The 25,881-nt window shown below is 42.9% G+C and overlaps 1 protein-coding gene across 6 annotated transcripts in view; it reads right to left on the minus strand.

Annotated features, from left to right (window-relative positions):
- Positions 1–25,881, minus strand: part of TNRC18 (trinucleotide repeat containing 18) — a 454,956-nt gene that overhangs the window by 307,513 nt on the left and 121,562 nt on the right. For 5 of the 6 annotated variants that reach the window (XM_089684717.1, XM_089684716.1, XM_089684715.1 and 2 more), the window contains exons 7-9: positions 21,581–21,727; positions 12,745–13,094; positions 9,782–10,118 (exon numbers count right to left, since the gene is read on the minus strand). In XM_089684717.1, coding sequence (XP_089540843.1) covers positions 9,782–10,118; positions 12,745–13,094; positions 21,581–21,727 — 834 coding nt within the window. The remainder of the gene's footprint in view (positions 1–9,781; positions 10,119–12,744; positions 13,095–21,580; positions 21,728–25,881) is intronic. The other variant, XM_089684713.1, reaches the window with a different exon arrangement.

The raw sequence follows: 25,881 nt of genomic DNA on the forward strand, positions 1-25,881 counted from the left end.
GAAGGGCTGCGAGGTGTCTGTGTAGCCTGTGGACCCTGTGTTGGCTGATGGAATCCCTTTGTGCGGGGGGGGGGAGCCCCGGGGGCTTACCTGTCCTTCTTCCTGGAGCTCCGTGTCCTGGGTGGATGAGCGAGGGAGAGGTGCCAGCGCCATCTTGCAGGGAGAGGTGCCGGTGCCATCTTGCAGACCGGGGTGCCCGAGGCCTCGGCCAAGGATCGGGACATGTACTTGCTTAAGTCCCCGTCGGACAGGCCTCCCGCAGGTCTCCGGTGCTGATTTTTGCTCCATGCTCCATGCACCTGGTCACACCCCCCCCCCATTCCAAATTTTTTGAAAGATTGTAAATCGGTCGAAATTTATCGATGGATCCGAATTCTGTGTGAAGAATAGCTGATTGTTAGGGAGAGAGCCGAGAAACCGGCTGCCGCGTCCTTGAAAAAAGCAATGACTCATCAGCTGTCAGTGGTTTCCCCATTGACAGCTGAATGTATAAAAAAAAAAATGTTGCAAATACAAAAAACCCCCCAAAAAACAAATCCATACCAGACCAGACTTCATCAGGATTGGTCCTCACAAGGTGCACCAATCCTGATGAAGTCCTGATGGTGTATCCTGATGAAGTCACGTTGAAACCAATCGTGACGTAACGCGTAGATACGCCAGTGGGAGGAGCCTAACGGACCGCGTGGTGACGTCATATCCGGCGTCAGCGCCATCTTGGTGCACCTTGTGAGGACCCACACAAATAGTACACCCATGGTGTGGTGAAATGCGGACATTGAACTGCACAAATGTGAGTAGTATCTAGAGTGTGGTTTCCAATAAAAGTATGCAGTTTTACACTATGTTGGATCTCTTTGCCTTATGTGGGACATGTATGGAGAGGTGTTCGTATTGATATCTGGAGGTATTCGTTGGATATAGACTGGAGGAAGTACCACCGCTATTGCTGAGGGGGTTCCCAAGGTGTCCTGGGAGGATAACAAAAGAGGCATTCTATCTAGCTCAGTGGTCCTGAGGGGCCTGGGCAGGAAGGTGAGGGGGCACCCCTGTCACTGTGGATTCATTATTCAACTGGGAGCACTTGCATGAAGATTGCTGTGTGTTTTTGTTCACCTGTTATTTGAGAGTAATCACAGCACTATATATTTATATATTGTTATAATATGAGATAATTTTCACATAGTACATCTTGTGGAAGAGGTACCTATAGCGCTGCACTTCTATATCTCCAAAAAAGCTGTTAGCCCCTCCCAGTCCCAACATATTTAGATTGACGCAAAAGCAATTGCAGGAGTAATGATAAAGCAGAGAGGTGGGAGCTGCGCCAATGAAGTAGAAGAAAAGGATTTTACAGTAAGAGTGAGTGCTGGTTTTATAAAAAAAAAAGACAAAAAAAAAATCACAAAAAGGAACTTTTATAACGTACATGCTTGTTAGAAATTAACATCCCGTTCTTTCACATTTCAGATCAGTCCCAATTCCTGCAACTTCACACTTCAGATCAGCTCCAATTCCTGCACCTCCAGTCCTCAGATCAGCCCCACATCAGGCACCTTCACACCTCAGATCACTGTATCCCCCTGCAAATCTGCCCCAACACTGTACCACCCTGCACATACTGTATGCCCAACTGCTGTACACCTCCTGCACATATGTCCTAACGCTGAATCCACCTTTTCAGCTGTCCCAACACTGAAGCCCCTGCTCATCTGTCCCACTGCTGCACCCTCTTCTCATCTATTTGCGCAATATACAGAGTGGCACAAGGAAGCAGAGATGTGACACAGCTACCTGTCCTGGCACACTCATCCCCGCTGATCTGCCTCTCGCATTCCAGCCCATGTGTTTGTACAAGCATCTGGAATAGATACACAGTGATGAGCTCAGGTCAGGGGAATTTTCTGAAAGCATAGAGCCTGTGTGCAAGATCATAAGTTGGGCCTTTCCAGCTGAGAAAAAATGTAGCACAGTGAGCTGCAGCAGAAATTGGGTGTGATTTTTTTTTTTTAGCTGGATACTGGCTGTGGAAGGAAACACAGAGTGCAGGGGTTCAGTAGTAAGTGATTCAAAGGCTCTGAAGTGAGGCAGAGTTCAGGAGTTAGGTGATGAAATAGAATAGGTTAGAATAGGTGATGAAGAGGTCAGTTGAAGTGGATGACACAGAGCTGAGGGGTCAGTAGTAAGTGATACACACACTATCATTAGAGTCAAGTGTTCCAATCACCTCCATAGCCACAGACCTATAAAATCAAGCACCTAGGTATGCAGACTGCTTCTACAATCATTTGTGAAAGAATGGGTCACTCTCAGGAGCTCAGTGAATTCAAGCGTGGTACCGTGATAGGTTGTCACCTGTGCAATAAGTCCATCTGTGAAATGTCCTTGCAACTAAATATTCCACGGTCAAGTGTTGGTTGTATTATAACAAAGTGCAATCAACTGGGAAAGCAAATCAGCCATGAAGTGGTAGTTAAAGACCTCCAAACTTCATGTGGCCTTCAGATTAGCACAACAAAAGTGCATAGAGAGCTTCATGGAATGGGTTTCCATGGCTGGGCAGCTGCATGCAAGCCTTACATCATCATCAAGTGCAATGCAAAGCATCGGATGCAGTGGTATAAAGCACGCCACCACTGGACTCTAGAGCAGTGGAGATGTGTTCTCTGAAGTGATGAATCGCGCTTCTCTATCTGGCAATCCAATAGATGTGTCTGGGTTTGGTGGTCACCAGGAGAACGGTACTTGTCTGACTGCATTGTGTCAAGAATAAAGTTTGGTGGGGAGGGATTATGGTGTGGGGTTGTTTTTCAGGGGTTGGGCTTGGCACCTTAGTTCCAGTGAAGGGAACTCCTAAAGTGTTACTAAACCCACAACAGTAAAATCAGTCTGTATATGCAGTAAAGCATGCTTGTTATACTCATTGTGAAACCTAAGGAGTTAATCCTCTACATTGTGTAAAAAGGATGTTTGATCCTGTTGATCCTGTATTCTCTGTTCCTCTCCTTCTTCCAGTGTCCCCCTCTTATCTCCTGATAAGACATATCGTGTGGAGACACTCTGCACATGCTCAGTTTGGTGTGTATTGCTAGAGACGTTTTTTTTCTTCCTCTTGGGAGAGTGCATGTGATGAGCATAGGGCCAATCAGCACTGTTCAGACAGAGGTCAGGGGTTCTGCATCCTCCTAGAGCAGAAGGAAAGCTCCTCCTACAAGCTTTAACCAGTGCTCTGTTGAACACTGATAGAAGTCACAAGACTGCTAACTGCTGATGGGAAAAGGTATTTTGCAGTTTACATTTACCAACATAATTGCATTTCCATGTAGTGTGTACTATGGGAGACCAGATATAATGAATGCAGAGTCCTGGGTTTAATAACACTTTAAAGCGTGAGTATACCAATACATTTTGGGCAATTTTATGCTCCCTACTTTGTGGGAACAGTTTAGGGATGGCACTTTCCTGTTCCAACATGATTGCGCACCAGTGCACAAAGCAAGGTCCATAAAGACATGGATGAGCAAGTTTGGGGTGGAGGAACTTGACTGGCCTGTACCTCAACCGGATAGAAGACCTTTGGGATGAATTACAGCGGAGACTGCAAGCCACGCCTTCTCGTCCAACATCAGTGCCTGACCTCACAAATGCTCTTCTGGAAGAATGATCAAACATTCCCATAGACACACTCCTAAACCTTGTGGACAGCCTTCCTAGAACAGTTGAAGCTGTTAAAAGGGTGGGCCAACTCAATAATGAACCCTACGGACTAAGACTGGGATGCCATTAAAGTTAATTTGCGTGTAAAGGCAGGCGTCCTAATACTTTTGGCAATATAGTGTATATATTTCAGCAAAGTTCCCAGAAGCGCAACATTAATTCCACAAACTGTCACCCGACTGTGCTTTTCTCAATCACAGTGAAATCCCTTCTGAGATTGGTACTGGCAAACAAGCAAATCATCTTCCTCCAGATGGTGGGTGGGGCTAGCAGGACGGTGATTGGATTTAGCAGTGGCCAATCACAATCGTCGTCCTCCTGGAAACAGGGACCACCTCCCTATCAGAACTGCACCTGATCTCTTCCCCATCACAAGAGTTGAAAACTGCAGCTACAGCAAAGTTAGAGAACCAAATATTGTTTCCCATCTTGTACAATGTATGGGGGAACAGTGCCTTCCCCTCAGTGTGGCTATGGTGCAGGGAATTCTGAGGTTGGAATACAGTGTGACAGAAGCTGTGTCTCACTGACATTTCCCTACGCTACTCTGCTGATGGGCAGGGAGTCAAGTGCCACTTGTGGCATCCATGCCAAGGGTTGCCTACCCCTGCATTAGAGCATTTTTTATAATTCTGGGCAGCACAGTGGCTAAATGGCTAGCATTTCCGCCTGGCAGTACTAGGGTCATTGGTTTGAATCCCAACCACGGCACAACCTGCCTGGAGTTTGCATGTTCTCCCTGTGCTTGCATGGGTTCCCTCCAAGTACTCCGATTTCCTCCCACACTCCAAAGACATGCTGGTAGGCTAATTGGCTCCTGTCTAAATTGGCCTTAGTATGTGTATGTATGAATGCAAGGTAGGGACCTTAGATTGTAAGCCCCTTGAGGGTTAGGGACTGATGTGAATGTACAATATATATATATATATATAGCGCTGCGTAAATTGACGGCGCTATATAAGTACCTGAAATAATAATAATTTTGCTATGAACCGGTTTATTCAGGAATAACTTTCTCATAAGGTAATACATATATTGTTTTTTTTTTTGTTTATTGTTTTACGATTCTGGTATAAAGCACTGAAAAGTTATTTAGAAATTAGATTTTATTTACTTTTTTTTTCTTGTCAGGTTGATTTAACTGACATTAGCAAATAGAAAAGATACAAAAGCAAAATGTAACTTTGTATCTTTCCACTCACCTCTGAACAGTGTTGTATTTTTTTTTTATTTTTTTTTTTTAATCAGCAGCTGCCAGAGCTACTCTATGTACACAGCTACTCCTGGCTTTGATTAATCAGAGCCACCTGAAGGACCTTATGCCCAAAACTGGCAACAGATAATGCCTAAACATCCACCTGGTAAATCTTGGAGAACATGTGAACAGAAGACCAGGTGGCAGCCCTAAAGTCTAATGCAGGCCATAGACGGGGAGAAAAACGGACGATTTTTCTTTTAAAAAACGAAAAAGCGGTCGTTCAAGCGGCCGACGTTACCAATGGTATAAAAAAAAAAAAATCGGCCTATTTTCATCCCGTCTACAGCCGGCAAAAAGTGTCCCTGCAGAGAGCTCTGCTATTTCTTTGACAGTTCCTTGACATTTACAGAGGTTGCAACAATGTATCTATTTGTATCCATTTAGGATACAGATGTTTTTATTCGGAAACAAATAGATACAATGTTGCAACCTCTGTAAATGTCAAGGAACTGTCAAAGAACTGTCAAAGAAATAGCAGAGCTCTCTGCAGGGACACTTTTTGCCGGACTGGAATTCCTCTTATTTTTCATCCTTCATCCTCTACTTCTTCGTCCTCATCCTCTTCTTCTTCTACTTCTTCGTCCTCATCCTCTTCTTCTTCTACTTCTTCGTCCTCATCCTCTTCTTCTTCTACTTCTTCGTCCTCATCCTCTTCTTCTTCTTCGTCCTCATCCTCTTCTTCTTCTACTTCTTCGTCCTCATCCTCCTCTTCTTCTACTTCTTCGTCCTCATCCTCTTCTTCTTCTACTTCTTCGTCATCATCCTCTTCTTCGTCATCATCCTCTTCTTCGTCGTCATCCTCTTCGTCGTCATCCTCTTCGTCGTCATCCTCTTCGTCATCCTCTTCATCATCCTCTTCATCATCCTCTTCATCATCCTCTTCATCATCCTCTTCATCATCCTCTTCTTCTTTTTGTCTTCCTCTTGCAGGTCACTGCTCATGCGCAGATTTTTTATCGGTAAAAAATCGGCCGATTTGCCCATCATTGCCGCGAAATTCGGCCGATCGGCAAAATCGGCTGATTTTTTTCCAACTTTACCGATAAAAAAAACCGGCCAAAATACCGAAAAACGGCCGAACAAATAGCCCACTAACGATCCGAAAATCAGCTGATTTTATTTTCGGCCGAAAAATCGGCCGATTTTCGACCCATCTATGGCCTGCATAAGAAACAGATGTCTGATGCTAAAAAGCCAAAAGAGGCACCTGCTGGGTGTCAGGCAAATCGCAGTCAGAATGCTGAGTTGTAACGGTTTGGAGTGAAACTGAGCATAAGGGACTGCCTTGAAGAAGGCCACCACCTATCCCAGGAAAACATAGATGGCCAGTTCCTGGACTGAGTCTAAACAAGGGAGCAGAGAGTCAAGCGTTTGTCCTTTTGGGGGGGAAAAAAAATCCCATGACAGGTATGCCCTGTGAACACAACAGAGCAAGCACAGGGGCTAGCTAACACCTGGGTGAATACTCGAGGTACAGTGGACAGACCAAAGGGAAGAGCTTTGAACTGGTAGTGTGTGCCCACAGCAAACACAGGTAGCAGTGATGAGCTGGAAATATGAGGACAAGACAAGTAGGCATTTTTCTTTTTTCACCAGACAGCGAAACAAACTGCCACATAGGACAGCAGAACAGGTTAGGGGGGAAAGTATTAGTGCAACACAAGACACGGAGTATCATCAGCGGTCAAATAGATCAAAGCAACAAGGATGGTGACTATCCAGCACATAATGTAAGAAGGAATACAATGTTAAAGAGCAAGATATGAGTACATCACTTCTATTCAGTTATACCAGATTGCATCAAATTTGCATGGAGCATTACAAAGGAGATACGTATTCTTCTCAAACAAATCTGTTCATATCAGAAATCCAATCTGTTATGGTTGGTGTGGAAGCAGACACCCATTTAGAGGCTATCAGCTTCCTTGCAGAAATGAGAGACCTTACAATCGTTAAGGATAAGTTAGACGTAGGCATCTTTGATATCCATAGAAATCTCACAGATGAAAGGAAGCAATGACTGACCTGGTGGATTCCATGTGAATTCTTGCACCCGTATGAAGACATTGGTGGCCTTCAGATCCAGAATGGAAAGTATGCCTCCACTGGACTTGGGAACTGTGAATAGGTTTGCATAAAACCCTTTCCTTTTCTGGAACAATGGCAATAACTCTTTAAAAGAGGGCTTTGCAGTAACTTGTAGTCTTTGTGGAGAGGTTGGAAAAAAGGAAAAATTGGGAAGGAGGCAGAGATTACCATTCTATCTTGTAACCCCAGGACACCACATCCTTCACCCATGCATCCAAGATGCTTTTGTTCCAGGTGGACACAAAGGCTAACAGATTTTCCCCAACAATGAGAAATTGGGAGCACTTCCTCATTGTAATGACGACTTGCTCACAAATTTGAAAGGTTCTGTTAGGATTGACTCAGGTACATTAATCATATCCTTGGTCCATATCATCAAGGTTTGGCAAATAGACACGACAGCAATAAAATGTTGCAGACAGGGCTTGTCAGGAAGAACAAGGACTTGAAAAGGGTTTCCAATCTCTTGTCCCCTAGGCCCTTAAACACTGGGATGCCCTCAATGAAACAGTTAGTGGTTTATTTAGGCAAGGAATGACAAGATCCAAAATGGAAATCACCCACATTTGGAAAATGTCTCTTCAAAAGGGTATTGCTCAGCAAATGCTTGGAAAGTGAAAATAGCTTGACAGGAGTGGACCATGCACCATACAAAACAGGCTGTATTAAAGAGTGTACTGAGAAAGTGTCAACAGCTTTAGAACTCTTAAGAGAACTCCAGAGTGGGGACTTGAGAATTCAGACGCAGGTTGCTCCATATACAGACATGTATGCAACGCATCAATAACCAAAATAGTATCTTTAGGTCAAGGTGTTATATCAACAATCTGAACTTCCTTTGGCACAAAATCATTCAAAAAGGATAGGTTACACTCATCACTGGAGAAGGTATAGAATTATGTTTGCAGTGAAATATCACAGCAGCGATGTTTGTCAAAATCTGACATAGCCGATAATTTCTCTTTGGAAAACACAGAACGAAAGAGCACCAATTGGAGCTAGAGAAAACTCAGAGAAGCATACAGACTCAAGCAGTAAGTACTTGCGAAGGAACATTGAAATCTGCATCGGAACAGTGAGTTAGCTGGAAAGGCCTGCAGAACTGCTTCATTTGCGCTTACATGACATATTGCAAATAAGCAAAGAGTTAAATGCCCAGTAAAAACCAGCTGCGAAACAGAGGTCGTTATATGGCCGAATGTGACAGTGTCACTGTACAGTGCCTTGAAAACGTATTCATACTCCTTGAAATTTTCCACATTTTGTCAGGTTACAACCAAAAATGTAAATGTATTTTATTGGGATTTTATATGATAGACCAACACAAAGTGGCACATACAGGTGTACCTCGGTTTACAAAACGCCTTGGTTAACGTAATTTTTAGTTTACAAATGAAAATCCTTTAAAAATAATGCCTCGGTTTACTAATTTTTTATGAATTAGTCTTTCGTAATAGGAACTGTCGGTACCAACTTTTAAATGCAATTGCCGGCTTTTATTTTCTTCACTATAGCTCACAGAGCTGTCACAAAGGAAGCTTTGTTTCTTTTAAGAAACTAGAAGGAAACATTGTTTCTTTTAACTTGGGGAAATAAACGAAAAAGAAACCTCTTTCTTTTAGCTGGGGGGAAAGTGACAGCTGAATTTCTGAGCTATAGTGAAGAAATGATGGGGACAAGGGCCTCTTGACGGGGACAAGGGCCTCTTACCCACAACCCTGGCTGGTGGTTGTGGGGGTCTGCAGGCAGGGGGCTTATCAGAATCTGGAAGCCCTTCTGATGATGGCTTCCAGCCGTCTACCTACTCTGGTGGTTTGACAGCTCTTAAATAGGTAAGGGGAGGGGCCACCCAGGGACATCACACACAAAATGTGCCCGAGTGCTCTTTAGCATAAAATGTGCCCATCAGCATGCCCTATAAATATTTTTGATGTATAAACACACCCCACCTTGAGGGCAGGTAGTGAGCAGGAGCCGGCAGCAAGCTGCAGGGGGTGGAGAGCCTTGCTGAAGGGGGTGGGGTGCCAAGTGAGGGCACACCATACTCTGCGGGCAGACAGAGTGAGATCCAGTAGCGATACCGAGCTGCAGGAGATGGAGAAACTTGCTAAAGGGGGCAGGGCACCAAGTGACGGCACACCATACTCTGCGGGCATGCAGGGAGTGGAAGCCAGGAGCAACATAAAACTACAGTGAGCGTGGCGCAGACGTGATGTCTGCGTTTGTTGGGATGCCCGCAGTCCTAGCAATCAATGACAGCTGATCAGGCACTTTAGTCTGCCGGGCCAACAGTCCAAACAGGAGCTTCAAGTCTGTGGTCCGCCATTTAATGACGACTGGTGTAAAGTATACTCTGATCAGAAGGTAGCAGGTAATGTGAGTTCTCTTCCTGGCCATTTTTTGTTTTCAAATTCCAAAATTCATTTAATAGCGCTCCGGCAGCTTAAGGCTCCTGATGCTGGCTAAGCACATCACCGTACTATAAAGATATGCATAGCGCTTCCACCAGCTTCAGGAGTCTGAAGAGGTCTATGGCCATACCCTTTGCTGTTTAAATGAGTGTCTCAGCTTTAATATGGTAACTTATTGCTCAGGATCTGTGTTTACTTCGCATTAACTACATACCTTAGCAAAACTTTTAAAATGTGTAATTTTAAATGCCAAGAAAACTAAATATAGCAGACTGCTTTAAAATTATTAGTGGCGAAAAAAACAAACCTTTATTCGGAGATGAGGCTGGTTTTATATTCATCTCTTTTGCCATCTCTTCATTATCCTCCACTTTGTTTGGCAAAATACTAGCAGAAACTGCAGGACGCAAGTCAGAATTTTTAGAGGTTTGGATATCATGCTCCGGTGTTATTTTTTCCATTTTATTTGAAAGCGGAAATAGTTTGAGCGGGACGGGCGAGAAATCAAACTCCTTGCCACATGATGTCGAGGATACCTGAGAAATCACCTTCTTCTGCACCGACTCTGAGCTGCATAGTGGGCTTTGATGTCTGGCTTCTAACGTATGCACCACAGCTCTTTCCTCACCTACTTTTGTTGTCTCCTAGATGGAAACAAGAAGAAATCCTATTTTAATAATACCAGATACCGTTACCCCAAGTACATAATCCCCATTTAAAACCCAGTTCCAAAGAACGTAAACCAAAAGAATGGCAGTCATTTGGACACTTGGAAAACTTTTCAGACAGATAGTATAGACATGGCTCTACATTCAGAATATGACACATTGTTCTTCCAAAATTATTTCATGTCTAACTTGAGAAATGAAAAAAGTTATGTTTAAAAAAAAAATAATAATAATAATTACAGTACAAAGCCCTCTAATCATTGTGCTTCTGGCACCTGTTAACCAACTATGCAGCAGAGAAAGTTTTACATTTCGGCTACATACATATATACACACACACAAAATGGGTATAGAAGAGAATAGCTTCCCTTTAAAATAATCACATTTTGTTGCTTTGCAAACTGAAATGAAGACAGGCATGCTTTTTGTTTCCTCCAGCTGCATTTATAACTTATAACATCCAAGTGAAAAAAATAACACCAACATGTCAGAAAAAAAATTCAAAAACAGAACCACTGAGTTGGAAAAAGGATCACCCATTGTTTCAGTATTTTGTTAAACCACCTTTTGCTTTAATTACAGAATTTAGTCTGTTGGGATAGGTCTCCACTATCTTTGCACATCTAGACTTTGCAATATATGCCCACTCTTCTTTACAGAGCTGCTCAAGTTCAGTTAAATTTAATGGTGACTGTGGACTGAAGTCTTCCAAGTTATTCCACATATTTTTACTGGGGTTTATGTCTGGGCTCTAACTAAGCCATGAAAGGACATTCACCATTTGCTCCAACCACTGTGTGGTCATTTTTGCTGTGTGCTTTGGGTCATTGTAATTTTAAAATTACACTAAAATTATTATTCTGGTACAAAGCATTGCGAATTTTACAAATGAAATAGGATTTTGTACTCACTGTAAATCCCTTTCTCTGAGTTCATTGATGGAGCTGCTCTTCTCTTGATATTCATAACATAAAAGGGTTTTATAGCACCACCTCCCAGGAGCAGGACACAAAGCCAAAAAAAAAAAAAAACCCTCAAAATACTCTGCACCTCCTATGAGCAGTCCCTTCTTGCATAAAACCCCCATTCACTGCATAGGTCACCAGTTCGTAACAAAGCAGTGTTAGAAGTAAAAATTCCAGCAGAGAGGTGGATGCTGTCCATCAATGAACTCAGAGATAAGGACTTTATGGTGAGCACAAAAAAATTCCACTTTCTCTGAGTTTATTGATGGACACAGCTGCTCTTCGCTTTAATTTCATAAGATAGGGACATCCAAATGTAGTGCCAAAACAAGGGGTGGGCAAACAAGTAAAAGAAGCAACCAGGTTAACACGAAAACCTCAGAACAGCCCCAAAGGATCCCAGAAAAACCTCAAAAATAGCAGCCTGCAAACCTTTGCGGCCAGAATGAGCATCCAAAAATGCCAAAAAATCAACTACATAAGACTTTGTAGAAATGTGCACAGATGACCAGGTTGCCGCCTTACAAACTTGATACAAATGCTTGATGTCTGAACTCTCAGGAGACACTAAGCGGCCTGGTGAAATGTGCTGACACAGGAAAGGAAGGTGCCCGCCCCTGAATGGCATACACCTGAGCCATAGGCTGTCAAAGTCAACAGGAAATAGTGGCAGAAGAGGCAGGCATTACCCTTGGTGATCATCCGTGAGCATGAAGAGAGTCAGATTTCCAAAAGGAGGCCGGAGCAGATAACTACCTCGATCTGCCAGACCACATCCAAGGGCTGCAACGCCACTTACGTAGGATGCGAGGACTGAGGGCACAGGGACTATGTCCTCATTCAAGTGAAAGCCGACCCCCACTTTTAAAAGGAAGGATGCCAGCTCCGCCACCACGGTGGCAATGTCCTATTGAATCCGGAACTGGCAGTCCTCGTAGACGATTTGTGCAACAAACCAGAGATAGCCTGATCACTTGGAACTCCAGAATATTGATGATCAGCTGAACTACTGCCTGAGGCCAACAACTTTGAGCCAAACTCAAGCCCAGAGCTCCTCACAGCCATTTGTGACTACCATCCAACAGAAAAGAAGAAAGTACTTCCCCGCTCAGAGCAATAGAGATTGGAACAGAGAGAAAAGTGAACTTGTCCCTTTTATCTAGAATCCTCTTCTGCAGAGTCCTCGTTTGGAACTGCGCATACAGGAACACCTCAAAAGCAGAGATCAACCGACCCAGAGTCTGCATGCAAGATCTCAGGGAGGACCGTCTGAGGGGCAATCACCCTATTGGAACCTCGGCCAGAAGAAAAGTTTAGTGACCGGACCTTCTTGAATTTTAATTCAATACCCCTGACCCAACCCCTGCCGATGTCTACCCATCACAAACTAACAGATCCCCAGGGCTGCAGTAATGTAAATACTGCACTGGGGATTTCAGGTGACGTCATTGGCCAAATTTGGTCAATAACCAAGCCCGAGATTCTTGGCTGTTCATTTGCATTACAGCAGCTGGGAATTTGGGTGAAAAAACTGGCCAATTTACAAACAGGCTGGGTTTGCCTCAAACCCAATTTCATCCCAAAACCCTACCCTTTTTACTATAGACAGAATAAACCACAAAAAACTTCAACCTTACCATACAATGTTCACTTCGATGGTACTGTTGAGATTCAAGGTGATTTCTTCTATGCAATTCTTTCATTTCCATTTGGGCACTTCTCTGTATTTCTAGAATATCTAGTGCATTTCTCTGTAAATCCATAGTATCTACTTGTTCAGCTCTCTGTGATTCCAGAGCCTCTAGTTGGGCACTTCTGTGTAGATCTATAGAATGAACTGCCTGCTGTTGCAGCAGCATGTATAGTTCATGTTGTCGCATAAGCTGCTGTTGAGAAATTAGCTGTAAATGATGTGCATGCTGCAGTGAGCTATGTGCTGAAGAATACATAGAAGGCCAGAGGGATGATGTGCGATCCAATATTTCTGCTGAGAAAAAAAGAAGAGCTTATTATATAAGGTATACACATGTCAATGGTACCAGAATGCTGCAAAATAAATTTAAAAAGTACAGGGATACAAGCAAAGTTCACCTTTTATCATTTACGTTCTTAAGAAAAAAAAAAGCTAAAAATCAGTTTGGTTTTAATGGATTACACTGTGTTACTAATTAATGCATGTTACCACTGCGTGCTGCCTTAAAATGATACTAAACTCTTATTTTTGTTTTAAAAAACAAACATGTCATACTTACCTGCTCTGTGTGGCTCAGCCCCACCCCTCCCTCTCCTGATTGGCTCACTGGCTGTGATTGACAGCAGAGGGAGCTGATGGTGCCTGCTGCTGCCTTAGCCAATCAGGAGTGAGAGTCCCTGAAGACTTGAGGCTCTCATGGACATCACTGGATCGGGATAGGACTCAGGTGTTAGGGGGGCTGCTACACACAGAAAGTTTTTCACCTTCATGCATACAATGCATGAAGGTAAAAAAACGTGAGCCTTTACAGCCGCTTTAATAACAAAAGTGTGCACGTTTTGACAAAAAAGAAAAGGGGGTGCAAGGGCAGACTGACCATTTGGAAACTTGGGCACTGCCCGAGGGCCCGGGTTCAGTAGGGGGACCCATGAGATGCCCCTGGTACCTTTTTCATAGGCTTTTTTGAGTTTGGGCAAGGACACAGGGGCCCCATGATCCCCTATTGCCCAGGGGCCCCATGAGTTGTCAGTCCGCCCCTGAGGGGGTGTAACCTCATTGTAAAAAAAAAACAAAAAACAAAAAAAAACAACACAACCATCCTTACTGCAGAGACCAAAACAGCTTGCTATCTTCTTCAGCACTTAAAGTATATGTGACACCCTGCCTTGTAAAACAACCTATTCAGTTTAAAATAGAAATGAAGGCAAAACATTCATATACAGTATATATATGTGCAACGGGTAAAATATGTATTGTAAACGTCACAATTTTTCTAGGAAAATATACAGGTGCATCTCAATAAATTAGATCAAAAAGTTAGCTTATTTCAGTAATTCAATTCAAAAAGTGAAAATCATTATATAGATTCATTACACACAGAGTGATATATTTGAAGTATTTCTTTCTTTTAATTTTGCTGATTAAGGCCTACAGCTACTGAAAATCCAAAATTCAGTAACTCAGAAAATTAGAATACATAAGACCAACAAAAAAGGATTTTTGTATTTCAATGGTTTTTATTAATTTTAAACAGTATAAAACAGAGGCAACAAAACACGCCCACGCAGGGGCTATCAATTGCACCAATAAAAAAGGCATAATAGAGCAGACAACGCTCTAATTCCAATAAGGCAAAACGTATGCCCACGCAGGGGCTATCAATGGCACATAGGTTACAATAACATCAGTAAGACTCTGACTATCGCAACTAAAGACAGTTGTCCACTGTCACATCAAAACAAACAGAAAAGGAGAGAAGAAGAGCAGAGAAGAAAGGGAAAAAAAAACAAAAAACAAAAAAAACCAAAGAGCAGGGGTCCACGAGCGCCAATACCAAACTCCATTACCTCCCCACACTGGCCGGGGGGAGCGTGGGAAAGGCGTATTGCAACCACGGCTCCCATACTTTCAAAAATTTATGTTGAGAGTCGTTGCATATACTCGACATCTGTTCGTTGAGCATCATAGTAGTCATACGATCCCGCACCCCCTGGAAATGTACAAACGGACTCTTCCAGGCCTGAGCAATTGTCCTAGTAGCCGATAAAAACAAATAGGAAGCCAACCGCTGCTGACGAGCCAAGAGGCCCGGTATGGGGCAATGAAGCAAAGCATACCGAGCATCCCGGCGTATGGAGAGATGGAACAAAGTGAAAAGGAGGCCAAACACACGAGACCAAAAACGAACCAACCTCGGGCATGACCACCAGATATGCAGTACATCGCCACGATGGCCACAACCCCGAAAACATCGATCACTACAGGCAGGGTTAGCCTGGGCCAGACGAGCCGGAACCCAGTACCAACGGAACAATACCTTGTAGGCTGCTTCCAGCGTGGTCGTATTAAATGAACATTTAGCTATGAGTGACCAGGCCCTATTCCAGTCCTCCGGATCCACAGCCACTCCCAGGTCGCGTTCCCACTGAACAACATATGAAAGAGAAGTGTGAGACGAGCGTCTGTTCAAAGCTGCGTAAAGAAGGGAGATAAGGCCCGGGGCGCCCGGGTGCTGCTGGCAAAGCCGTTCAAAGGCAGATTTCTGATATGGGAAAGCAGAAGTGGCTCTCAGCGAAAGTAGCCAGTGCCGCAATTGAAGGTACCGAAAAAATTCCACTGGGGGAACATCCCGAGACTCCCGAAGAACATTCCAGGCGGGAAAGGACCGAAAAATCAAAAAGTGTTGCACCTGTGAGAAACCATGAGCCACCCACCAAGAAAATGCCCTCGGGCAATCTAGACCTGGTGGGAAAAGAGGGTTGTTAACGATTGGAAGCAAGGGCAAAAAGGGTGACATCAGGCCACTGGAGTAACGTACCGAGTCCCAGACTTGTAGGCCATGGAGCAACATCGGACTCAGCGCCATAGGGCGCAGGGCAGGGGGAAGCCATAGGAGTGTCGACAGTGCAATAGGGGCACAATTAGGTAGTTCCAGCAGGACCCAGAGAGGAACATCGGAGGAAGCGTGCAACATAGACAGCGGGGCAATCTGGCTCGCCTGATAATACTTCGCTACATTGGGTACCCCAAGACCACCCTGGAGTCTATGAGCAAAGAGCGTATTTCTAGAGACTCTGGGGTGTTTATCGGCCCAGATAAAACGCATAAACTTCGCCTGAAGCAACTGAAGAAAGTGAGGGGGAACCCGCACCGGGAGGGTGCGAAAATAATATAACAATTTCGGCAAGATGGTCATTTTCACTGAATGAACCCGTCCTATCCAAGACAGGTGCGGAAATTGCCAGGAATGCATAAGAGAAGATAAAGAGCTAAGCAAAGGATAATAATTTGCAGCAAAAAGGGAGTCATAGGTGGGGGTCAAGCGAATGCCCAAGTATTCCAGAAAAGAGGAAGCCCACCGGTAAGGGAAGTGGGATTGTAGGCGCGAAACCAAATCTGAAGCCAAAGTAATATTGAGAGCGACGGTTTTATCCAAGTTGATACATAGACCCGAAATCAAGGAGAAGCGCTCAAGAACTCGTTGCAAGTTAGGAAGCGTCGTCAGAGGATTAGTAAGGGTCAAGAGGGCATCGTCCGCAAAGAGGCTCAGCTTAAACTCCTGTCCCGCGTATGGAACCCCCGATATATTGCAATCGGTCCGGAGCGCTAAAGCCAGTGGCTCGAGCGCCAGGACAAAGAGCGCTGGGGACAGCGGGCAACCCTGCCTCGTCCCTCGCCCAACAGGAAAGGGATCCGAGAAATACCCAGCGTATTTAACGGAGGCCGAAGGAAAGGAATACAAGGCCTGAATCCAAGAGAGAATAGAATCCCCGAAACCCCAACGAGACAGCACAAACCGCAGATATTCCCAAGATAGAGAATCAAAAGCTTTATATATGTCCAAGGACAGTAGGAATCCTGGGATTTTCCGTTGTTGCAGAAAATGTATAAGATGGACCACCTTACGGACATTATCACCCGCCTGCCTCCCAGGGACGAACCCTACTATGTTTCCTGCATTCCTCATTCCCCTGAGGGTCAAAGTAAAAGTTAAAATTTCATGGCACAATTACTCTCCCCTCCCTGAAATGTACAACTGAATTTTTGTTTCGACAATACATTTTGGCCAGCGTACATTTGATATTAGCTAAACAGCCTTTCACAAAACAGAACCCGAAATCCAAGTGCTCTTTTACTAACTATGGAGTGTTTCTGTCTGCCCCAATAGCCACTCCTCTGCTTTGTATTGATGGTGAATCTCCATAATACCATGTAGGGAGATACTTTGATGACAATCTAATCCTAGATTCATGAACTATATGGATCTCTTGTAACAACACAAAGTTTGCTGAATAATAGTATAATTCTCTCATGATCATATGGGGGGGGACCTAAAACATACCATATTCAAACTTGTAACCCTATGTCTCTCCCTTTCCTTCCTCATTTACACCCACCAGCCCTATCCAAAAAGTATTCACCTAGTATAAACCAAGTTATTTGATAAGGAAATGCCAGTGTTTTCTTCCTGCCTACTTGGGGGTTATTGTTGCACACACTCACCCATCGGTTCCCCCTCTTACCACCTTCCTTGGGGAAATCCTAACATACACTGCAGAACACCCTGCCCCTTCCTCCCTGCTACTTTCACATTTTACTTAACCCCTTAAATGTCTACCCAAGCCCCCGCCTCTGGTTGTGGGAGTTGTAGTGCTGCAAACCTAATAAATCCTGTATCCAGAGATTATGTGCATTTCACCAAAGCCTCGGCCCAAGTTAACCTCCGTGGCCGGGCCTCCCGTGGGAAGCACACCTCTCCTGCACCCTCCCAGCACCCCAAACCCATTCTCGTATATCATTACCAGGAATACAGCAAGAATATAACCATACAAACTCATATTTATCACATCCCCCCCTGGCGAAAACAGCATCTTTAGTTAAGTATTTTTGTTATATTTTCTTAACTGTTATCTGTATCTGTCATTACTTGCAATAAATGTTATACTTCTAAGTATTTGTGTGATCTCTCTTTGCACATATCGAATACAACCCCAAAAACATAACAAAACACCCCGTTATATATGTCTTAGGTTTCTATTCCAATTTTTTTTTATTAACCGGTTTCCATTTCTCATCTAGGAACTGGGGTTCAACATCTCTATAGTCCTTCCAGCCTGCCAGGACTGGGGATCTCAAATCCAATTTACTACAAAGCCATCCAGTTCTTCAGGAAACTTCAGGATAGCTGCTCGCCCATCCTTTTTTCCCAATGATGCAAGATGGAAACCCCCCATCTACTATATTGAACAATGGTCTTATGCATCTCCTCCAACAACAGCTTCAGCGCTCTACACCTTACCAGTCTTTGGCCAAATCTGAATACACCTGAAGTGCTTTTCCTTCATACTCTCACATGGAGCCCTTCCTCAATTTTACTACAATCATTGTCTTATCTTTGTAGTAATGGAAACGGATTATTACATCTCTTGGTGTTTCAATCGCTAGGTTACGAGGTCTTGTCACCCTACGGGCCCTTTCTATTCTCAATGGCTCAGTCTTTTGTCTTCCTAATAAGGGGTTAAATATATTCCAAATTGCCGCCTGTAGTTCTTCCTCTTGAAGCTTTTCTGAAAGCCCTGGACCTACAGATTGAGGCGCTTCAGTTTTCTTGATCTTCCACTTTATATAACATTTCTGCAGAGATTTTACCTGCTCTTGTAAACCTGCTATTGCTTGTGCAAGTTTTTCTAGTCGCCCCTCCATTTCTTTCACTCTATTCAACACATGACCCAGGTCTGCATGTATCACAGCCATATCCCCCTTTAACCACTTGCCGCCCGCCTACTGTTTTTAAACAGCAGGACGGTGTCACTCTAGGGGCGGGTTGCCGTTCATAAACGCACCCGCATTTTCTAGTTGTGCGCGCTCCCTCAGAGCGAGCAGCACCGCAATCCGATGCCCACTGTGTCCTCCAGACACAGTGGAACACCGATCGCCGGACAGGACCTCTGTGTGAGGTCCCGATCATGTGATTACTGATTGGTCAATCAGTGATCATATGCAGAGTAGTAAGCAAGATGTCACTTGTGACATCATTGCTTACTAGGTGTGAAATCTGTGAATGATCACAGAGGTCACATGGTACAAGGCTATTCACAACAGCCTTGTACCATGTGACAAGCTGCGACCAATCACAGCTCACTCAGTAGTTCTCAATGGCTGTAAGAATGCAGCCAGAGAGAAGGAGAAATGATTGCTTTTACATCCTATATGGGTGTAAAAGCAATCAGTGTTAAAAAAAAAAATCTTCATCACACCCCACAAGTAGTACAGTGTCACCATGGTGACACTGTACTGCTAGGGTGACAGTGTGTAAAAAAAAAAAAATATATAAAAAAAATTTAAAAAAAAATTAAATTTTTTTTTTTTAAAAATTAGAATTTTTGGTTATAAACTAATTTGTGTTTTTTTTTACTAAAATAATGATAAATTTATTATTTTTGGCCAAGATTTATGATGAAATATTTATTTGCAAAATTTTATAAGAAAAACACTTTTTCAAAATGTTTGGACTTTTTCATTTAAACAGCAAAAAAAAATAAAAATCCCAGGGGTGAATAAATACCACTAAAATAAAGCTTTATCTGTCTCAAAAAAATGCTAAAAAATTAATATAGGTACAGTGTTGCATGATCGCGCAATTGTCATTGAAAGTGTGATAATGCTGAAAGCTGAAAATTGCCCTGGACAGGAAGGGGGTGAAAGTGTCCAGACAGGAAGTGGTTGAGGAATGCTCCAATGTGCTCAGCATTGTCGCCATAACTTTTGTCAATGGAGAGCCATTTTAGGGCTTATTTCTGGTGTCAGATTTCTCTCTAGGGCTTCCATGGCAATCTTGGTCCTAAGCCCATTTCTGCGACCAGCTATAACTCCAGCAGCTACACCAGCCAACTCCTTTACTTTCCCCTAATTACTATAGCTGTTGCTGTAGCCACAGTCTGTGCTGGGGATCCTGCACCAAGGGATCGCCGTTTACCGGCTCCATTCTGCTCTGCTTATGTTGCTTTCAGTGGCTTTACCACCCCCTCCTACTTTAGGCACTTTAATTCCACCCTTCTGGTTATCCAGGGGTCTTGACTTCCTTCCACTCAAAGTCCTGTGGGAATATTTATCCAATAGAGAACCTCAGCTTGCATCCTGCTGGTCACTTTTAATGTGATTAAGCAGCTTAACATTTCTACTTGGGCGATGCTGTGTATAAACCTGCCAGTACCACCCCTTATTAGGTTCAGTTCTTTTCACAGATAAAAAAAATCTGATAGATGCAGAAAAACATAAGTCTTTGCTTCAATCAGCCTTAGACAGGGGTAATACAGCGGTAATATCAGCACTGTAAAGCCGCTGCGCCATACAGTAATCTCAGCAAGAGATGACAGTTTATAACAGCTTTTACAGTTCAGCTTGCCTGTATTCTCACCAGCTCTGCAGCTTGGTGTCCCTCTTTACTTGTTGCTTGTGTAATCCTGCCTCACTCTAGACCGGCACCTCCATCTGTGTCCACCCTCCTCTCACAGCTAAGCCGTCAGAAGCGGGTTTCAAGTCCTGACCTGCTGCTTTACTACCCTGCTCTCTCAGTGGGTGGCAGGCTTAGCAGGTGTCCGGAGGATCAGAGACGCAGTCTAGTGCTCTGACGTGTGTTTTTATTTTTTTAATTACAATTTGTATTTTCATCTTTATTTGCACTACTTGATATATGTATGTGTGTATTTTTATATGTCAAAACAAAAAACTGTCCAGTATCCTCACACAAGGAATTTTATGAGATCAATGTAGAGATGAACTATTGCCCAAGCTCACACTAGAGTTTATGATTTTCTGAGTTTATGATCTTATGTACATGTTACCATATCCATTTATCTTGCCTTATCTGTCATATGATTGATCCATATCAATGCATAAGTTACTTACAATTTATCATTAGATACCATAATCTTGAGATAGTGGCAAGAAAAAGTATGTGAACCCCTTGGAATTAGCTGTTTTTTTGTAGTAATTTGCCATAAAATGTGATCTGATCCTCATCTAAGTCACAACAAAAGAGACAAACACAATGTGCTTAAAGTGGTCTTTGAAGGTTTTTTTCTTTTAAATGAATGCATTCTCTGCACTAAGGTAAAAACCCTTCTGAGATCAGCTTTTTAGTGCATTTTTGTAGTGTGACTTTTTCATGCATTTTTTTTTTGGAAACTGGATTTTATACATAAAAGTCTGCCAAAAAACACACTAACAATGCATGTGGATGCATTTCACGTGTTTTTGGTGCATTTCCACTGAAGTCTATGGGGCATAACACATGCTGCACTGCACCAAAAGCAGTGCCTACACCTTTTACATAAAATGCACTACAGCTTTGCTGCATTGATGTGATTGGCCACCACAGAAAATAATGAAAATTCTATTGCTGTGCAGTGCAGCATGATACCAAATGCAGGAGAAAACACATTAGTGTGAACAGGGGTTACATATTTCCCTGGATAGGTAGCCCTGATGGAGGAGAAGGCATCGTGCTTTTCTTTCGTCCTGAGTAGAGCGGTCAACTTCAATAAACTTATTAAATATAACCTCAGGTTTGACAAAATTTTATTGTAAGTGTGCCTCTACACCCATCCATAATTTTATACACATAAATGTCAGAAGAGCATGAAGTGTGAAGATGGTTTTGCTTGAGCTTTGTGCATTCAAATCACCCTTCTATGTCTAATCAAAAGGAGATAAAATTATTTCTAGAGGTAGAAAAAAAACAAAAAAAACAAAAACAAAATAGGTTTGTCCATGCATACCAAAATTTGATATATGTTCAGCAGGAATCACCACAATCTGTCCGTTCTGTGGATCTCTGGCAAAGCTGTACGCAGAAGGAAAAGATGCTGGTACCCCAGGAGGAATTGCTGGATTCATTGCTTGATGAAGTGTGGGATGGGCCAAACCTGGTATGTAAAAGAAACACAAACACGTACATTGTATGCATTGCTGTAAGTATGGCAGCACTTCAAGGTTTGTGACCTTTCGAATATACAAGATTTGTTGAGCAACAAAATTCCACTGTCATTTTTAGGTCTGTAATTTCATTACATTTAGAAACGGTTCTGATAAGTGGTTCTAAAGCCTGAAGGTTTCTTTAGCTTAATGCATTTTATGCATTAAGGTAAAAAGACTTCTGTGCTGCAGGATCCCCCTAGCCCCGTGCTTATTCTTACCTGAGGCCGATCCAATCCAGTGATGTGCATGAGAGCAGCAGCTCTCAACGCCGTCTCCCTCCTCATTGGGTAAATTGATAGCAGCGGAAGTTATTGGCTCCCGCTGCTGTCAATCAAATTATGTGATGGGGGAGGGGGTTGGGCCGAGTTGCCCAGTCTGTGTCAACTGACGCAGACAGGGAGGCTCAGAAGCGAGCCTGCACAGGTGCCCCCATGGAAAGCTTTCCATTGGGGCAACAGCCAAGGGGGAGAGGCCTGGAGCGCCAGCGGGGAACCCTAGAAGAGGAAGATTGGTGCTGCCCTGTGAAAAAAACAGAGCAGGCATGTAGAACATGTTTGTTATTTTAACAAAAAAAAAAGTTTAATGTTACTTTAACTATTTCTCTATTCCAGTTGGAAAACTTTGTTTTTGACAAATGTATCTACTATTTATACACAGATTTCTTTTCACTCCTTTGGAATTCTCATCTCTCATGGTAGTTTTAAAACTCCCATATCACTGTGCTAACTGAACCCTATTTAATAGCGGATTGCCTCTCATGTTAACCCATTCCTGCCCAGTGCCATTAGTACAGTGTCAAATCAGTTCCCCCTAGTGTCAGAATGCCCACCGCAGTCCCGCTAAAAGTCGTTGATCGCCGCCATTATTAGTATTAAAAAATAAAATAAATTCCAGTATCTATACCACCATTTGTAAACGCTATAACTTTCACTTAAACTAATTTACATGTATTGGGATTTTTTTTTTCAGCAAAGTCATGTCGCAAAATACATTTTGGCCTAAATTTATGATGAAATTTGATTTTGAAATTTTTTTACTGGACATATTTAATAGCGGAAAGTCCAAAATATTTTTTTTTCTCAAAAAATTGTTTTTTTTTATGGCGCAAACAACACAGGCAATCAAATATCCCGGCAACAAAGCTCAATTTGTGGGAAAAAAAGGACGTAAATTTCATTTGGGTGCAGCGCTGCATGACCGTGCAATTCTTAGTTAAAGTAACGTTGCGCCATAACGCAAACTGCTTCTGTAACCGCTTCCTGACCGCCCTATAGTAGAAATACTGCTACAGGGGGCACGAGTGCGCAAAATCACATATATATACACGTGATTTGCACTCCCATGGTTTTCACGCCCCTCCCAGATAGCGTCAGATTGCCTGTCAGTACACCAGTAAACATATTTAACCCCGATTGCCAGGAACACGCTCATACACAATAAACCTCCATTGCTAGTATAGTGTCTGAATGGATCAATATCTTTGATCAGATCAGCACTATACCAGCGTTCACATTAGTATAGTGTCCCTAAATACACAGCGTTAGAAGGATCCTCCCCGGCACCTGCGTTTAGTCCCTACGCTTAACACCCCCTGCTCTCTCCTCTCATTTGCAGCAGAGTGCCAGTACTAGTGCCGCTCTACTGTTTGGTGAACTGGCGAGTACCAGTGGCCTAGTGCATCCTGGTCTTTTCACATACCAGCACTGCAGTATCACTTGGTGGCGTGGCGAGTCCCATAAGTGCAGTACAAGCTAGTGCGGTGGTGAGCACAAGTATTGTCCCGCAACCACCAAGAATTCGCACACAGGACCACAGAGCCCCTAGTATCCTTCCAGATGTGCTTGCAAATCCCGACTGGCAGGCCACAAATTCTGCAGCACCCATACTTCCCCCATTCACTGCCAACACAGAATTCAGGCGGAAACAGCAAATTTAACTACTCCCCTTGATTTTTTATAGCCGTTTTTCAAGGAAGGTCTGTATGCATTGATTGTGGATCAAAGCAATGTATATGCACAACAATTTATTGCTGCCAACCCAAATTCAAACCTTGCCAGACCATTCAAAAGGAAACCCATTACGGTTTCTGAATGTAAATATTTTTTGGGCCTAACCCTCAACATGAGCATTACTAAAAAAAAATTAATTGTGTTTGTATTGGTCCACGACCCGATTCATCATATGCCCGTGTTCTCTGCTGCCATGGCCAGTGGCTAATTAGCTTCAGGACAGCGAGAAATGATGCACCCCCCTCCCCCGCTGCCCTCCACGACATTCTCAGGCAGTTCCGTGCAATCGGGGGAACCTGGGAATGCAGCCAGTGTTTCTGCCAGCTGACCATAGAGCTGATTGGAGACCGGAATGGTGCCAATCATCTCTATAGTCTAAGAAATCTGAAGCTAAGAGCATTTCATCACTTCAGTTTCTCAGGATATAAACAGCACCATTTGTAAATTTGAAAAGCATCTGATCACACCGATTTTGGTGAGATTAGATAATGTGAGGGCAAAGGATATATCTAGAGTCTGACAGACCCCAGATTTCTCATAAAGAATATATGACAATGGCCATTGAAGTTATACGGGATATTTGCATTCCTTGTGATAGCATTAAAAGTAATAATACTAATAATAATTTAAAAAAAAAAAAAGCCCCCCCCCCTTTTCCTGTGTGCACTAGCGTTGACCCTGTGCCGGCATGTAAACAGAAGTTGCATCATGCATGTGAGGTATCGCTGCGAATGTCAAATCAAGAGCAGTAAATCTAGCACTAGACCTCCTCTGTAAATCTAAAATGGTAGCTTGCAAAGGCTTTTAAAACATTGGCTATGGATATTAAAAAGTTATGCAGTTTGTCACCATTGCACGGGGCATGCACAGTTTTAAAGCATGTCATATCTATTTACTCGTTATACCATCATCTTTTATATTCTACCAAACAATTGGCCAATATATTGTCTTTTTGTGCATTAAAAGTAGTATTTTTTTTTTTTAAATGTGAAAATCACTGCGCGAGTACTATGTGACATAAAAAATTGCAGCACCCACCATTTTTTTCACTAGGGTGTTTGCTTTAAAAAATATATAATCGTTGGAGGTTCAAAGTGATTTCCTAGCAAAAAATACAGATTTTTTACATGTGAACAAAAAGTGTCAGAAAAGGCTTGGTCTTCAGGTGGCTGGAAGAGTGAATGATGTGTGGCATAAACTTCTAATGCTGGTCATAAAATGCCCCCACCCCCCAAAACGACCCCTTTTTGGAAAGTAGACACCCTAAACTATTTGCTGAGAGGCATTTTGAGTCAATAGAAGAATTTATTTTTTACCACAAGTTTTTGGAAAATGCCAAAAAACATTTTTTTTTACTACACAAAATTGTCACTTAAATGATTTATTGTTCACACATACCATGGGTATATATGGAATTACTCCCCAAAATACATTCTGCTACTGCTCCCGAGTATGGGGGTACCACATGTTCGAGACGTTTTGGCAGTCTAGCCAAGTACAGGACCCTAAAATCCAATAAGCACCTTCAGGGCTTTATTTCCTCATTACACTACCTGACTACCTATCAAAGTTTTGGAAGCTCTGAAATGCCAGGATAGCACCTAACCCCCCCACAAATGACCCTTTTTTGGAAAGGCACCCCAAGGAATTTGATAAGAAGCATGGTACGTATTTTACAGATCTCGTTTGTTGCCACAAGTTTTTGGAAAATGAAGAAAGAAAACAAAAACATTTTTTTTCCTTTTTTATATTTCAAAACCTTGTGAGAAAAAAATTAGATCTGCAAAATACTCACCATGACTCTTTTTAAATTCCTTGTGGTGTCTACTTTCCAAAAAGGGGTCATGTGGGGGGGGTTTGGTGCTATCCTGACATTTCAGGGCCTCCGAAACTGTGATAGGTAGTGAGGAATTGAAATGAGGAAGGTACACACCTTCAGGCTTTCAAAGTGGTCATTGAATTTCAGGCTCCTGTATGTGGCTAGGCTCCCAAAAGTGGTATTCCCATACACGGTAGAAGTAGCAGAATGTATTTTGGGGTGTAATTCCACATATACCCATGGCTTGTGCATAAATATGTCATTTAAATGACAA

The sequence above is a fragment of the Staurois parvus genome, unplaced genomic scaffold, assembly GCF_062004578.1.
Source record: "Staurois parvus isolate SC_StPar_1 unplaced genomic scaffold, SC_StPar_1.0 ptg000353l, whole genome shotgun sequence".
Taxonomy (NCBI): Eukaryota; Metazoa; Chordata; class Amphibia; order Anura; family Ranidae; genus Staurois; species Staurois parvus.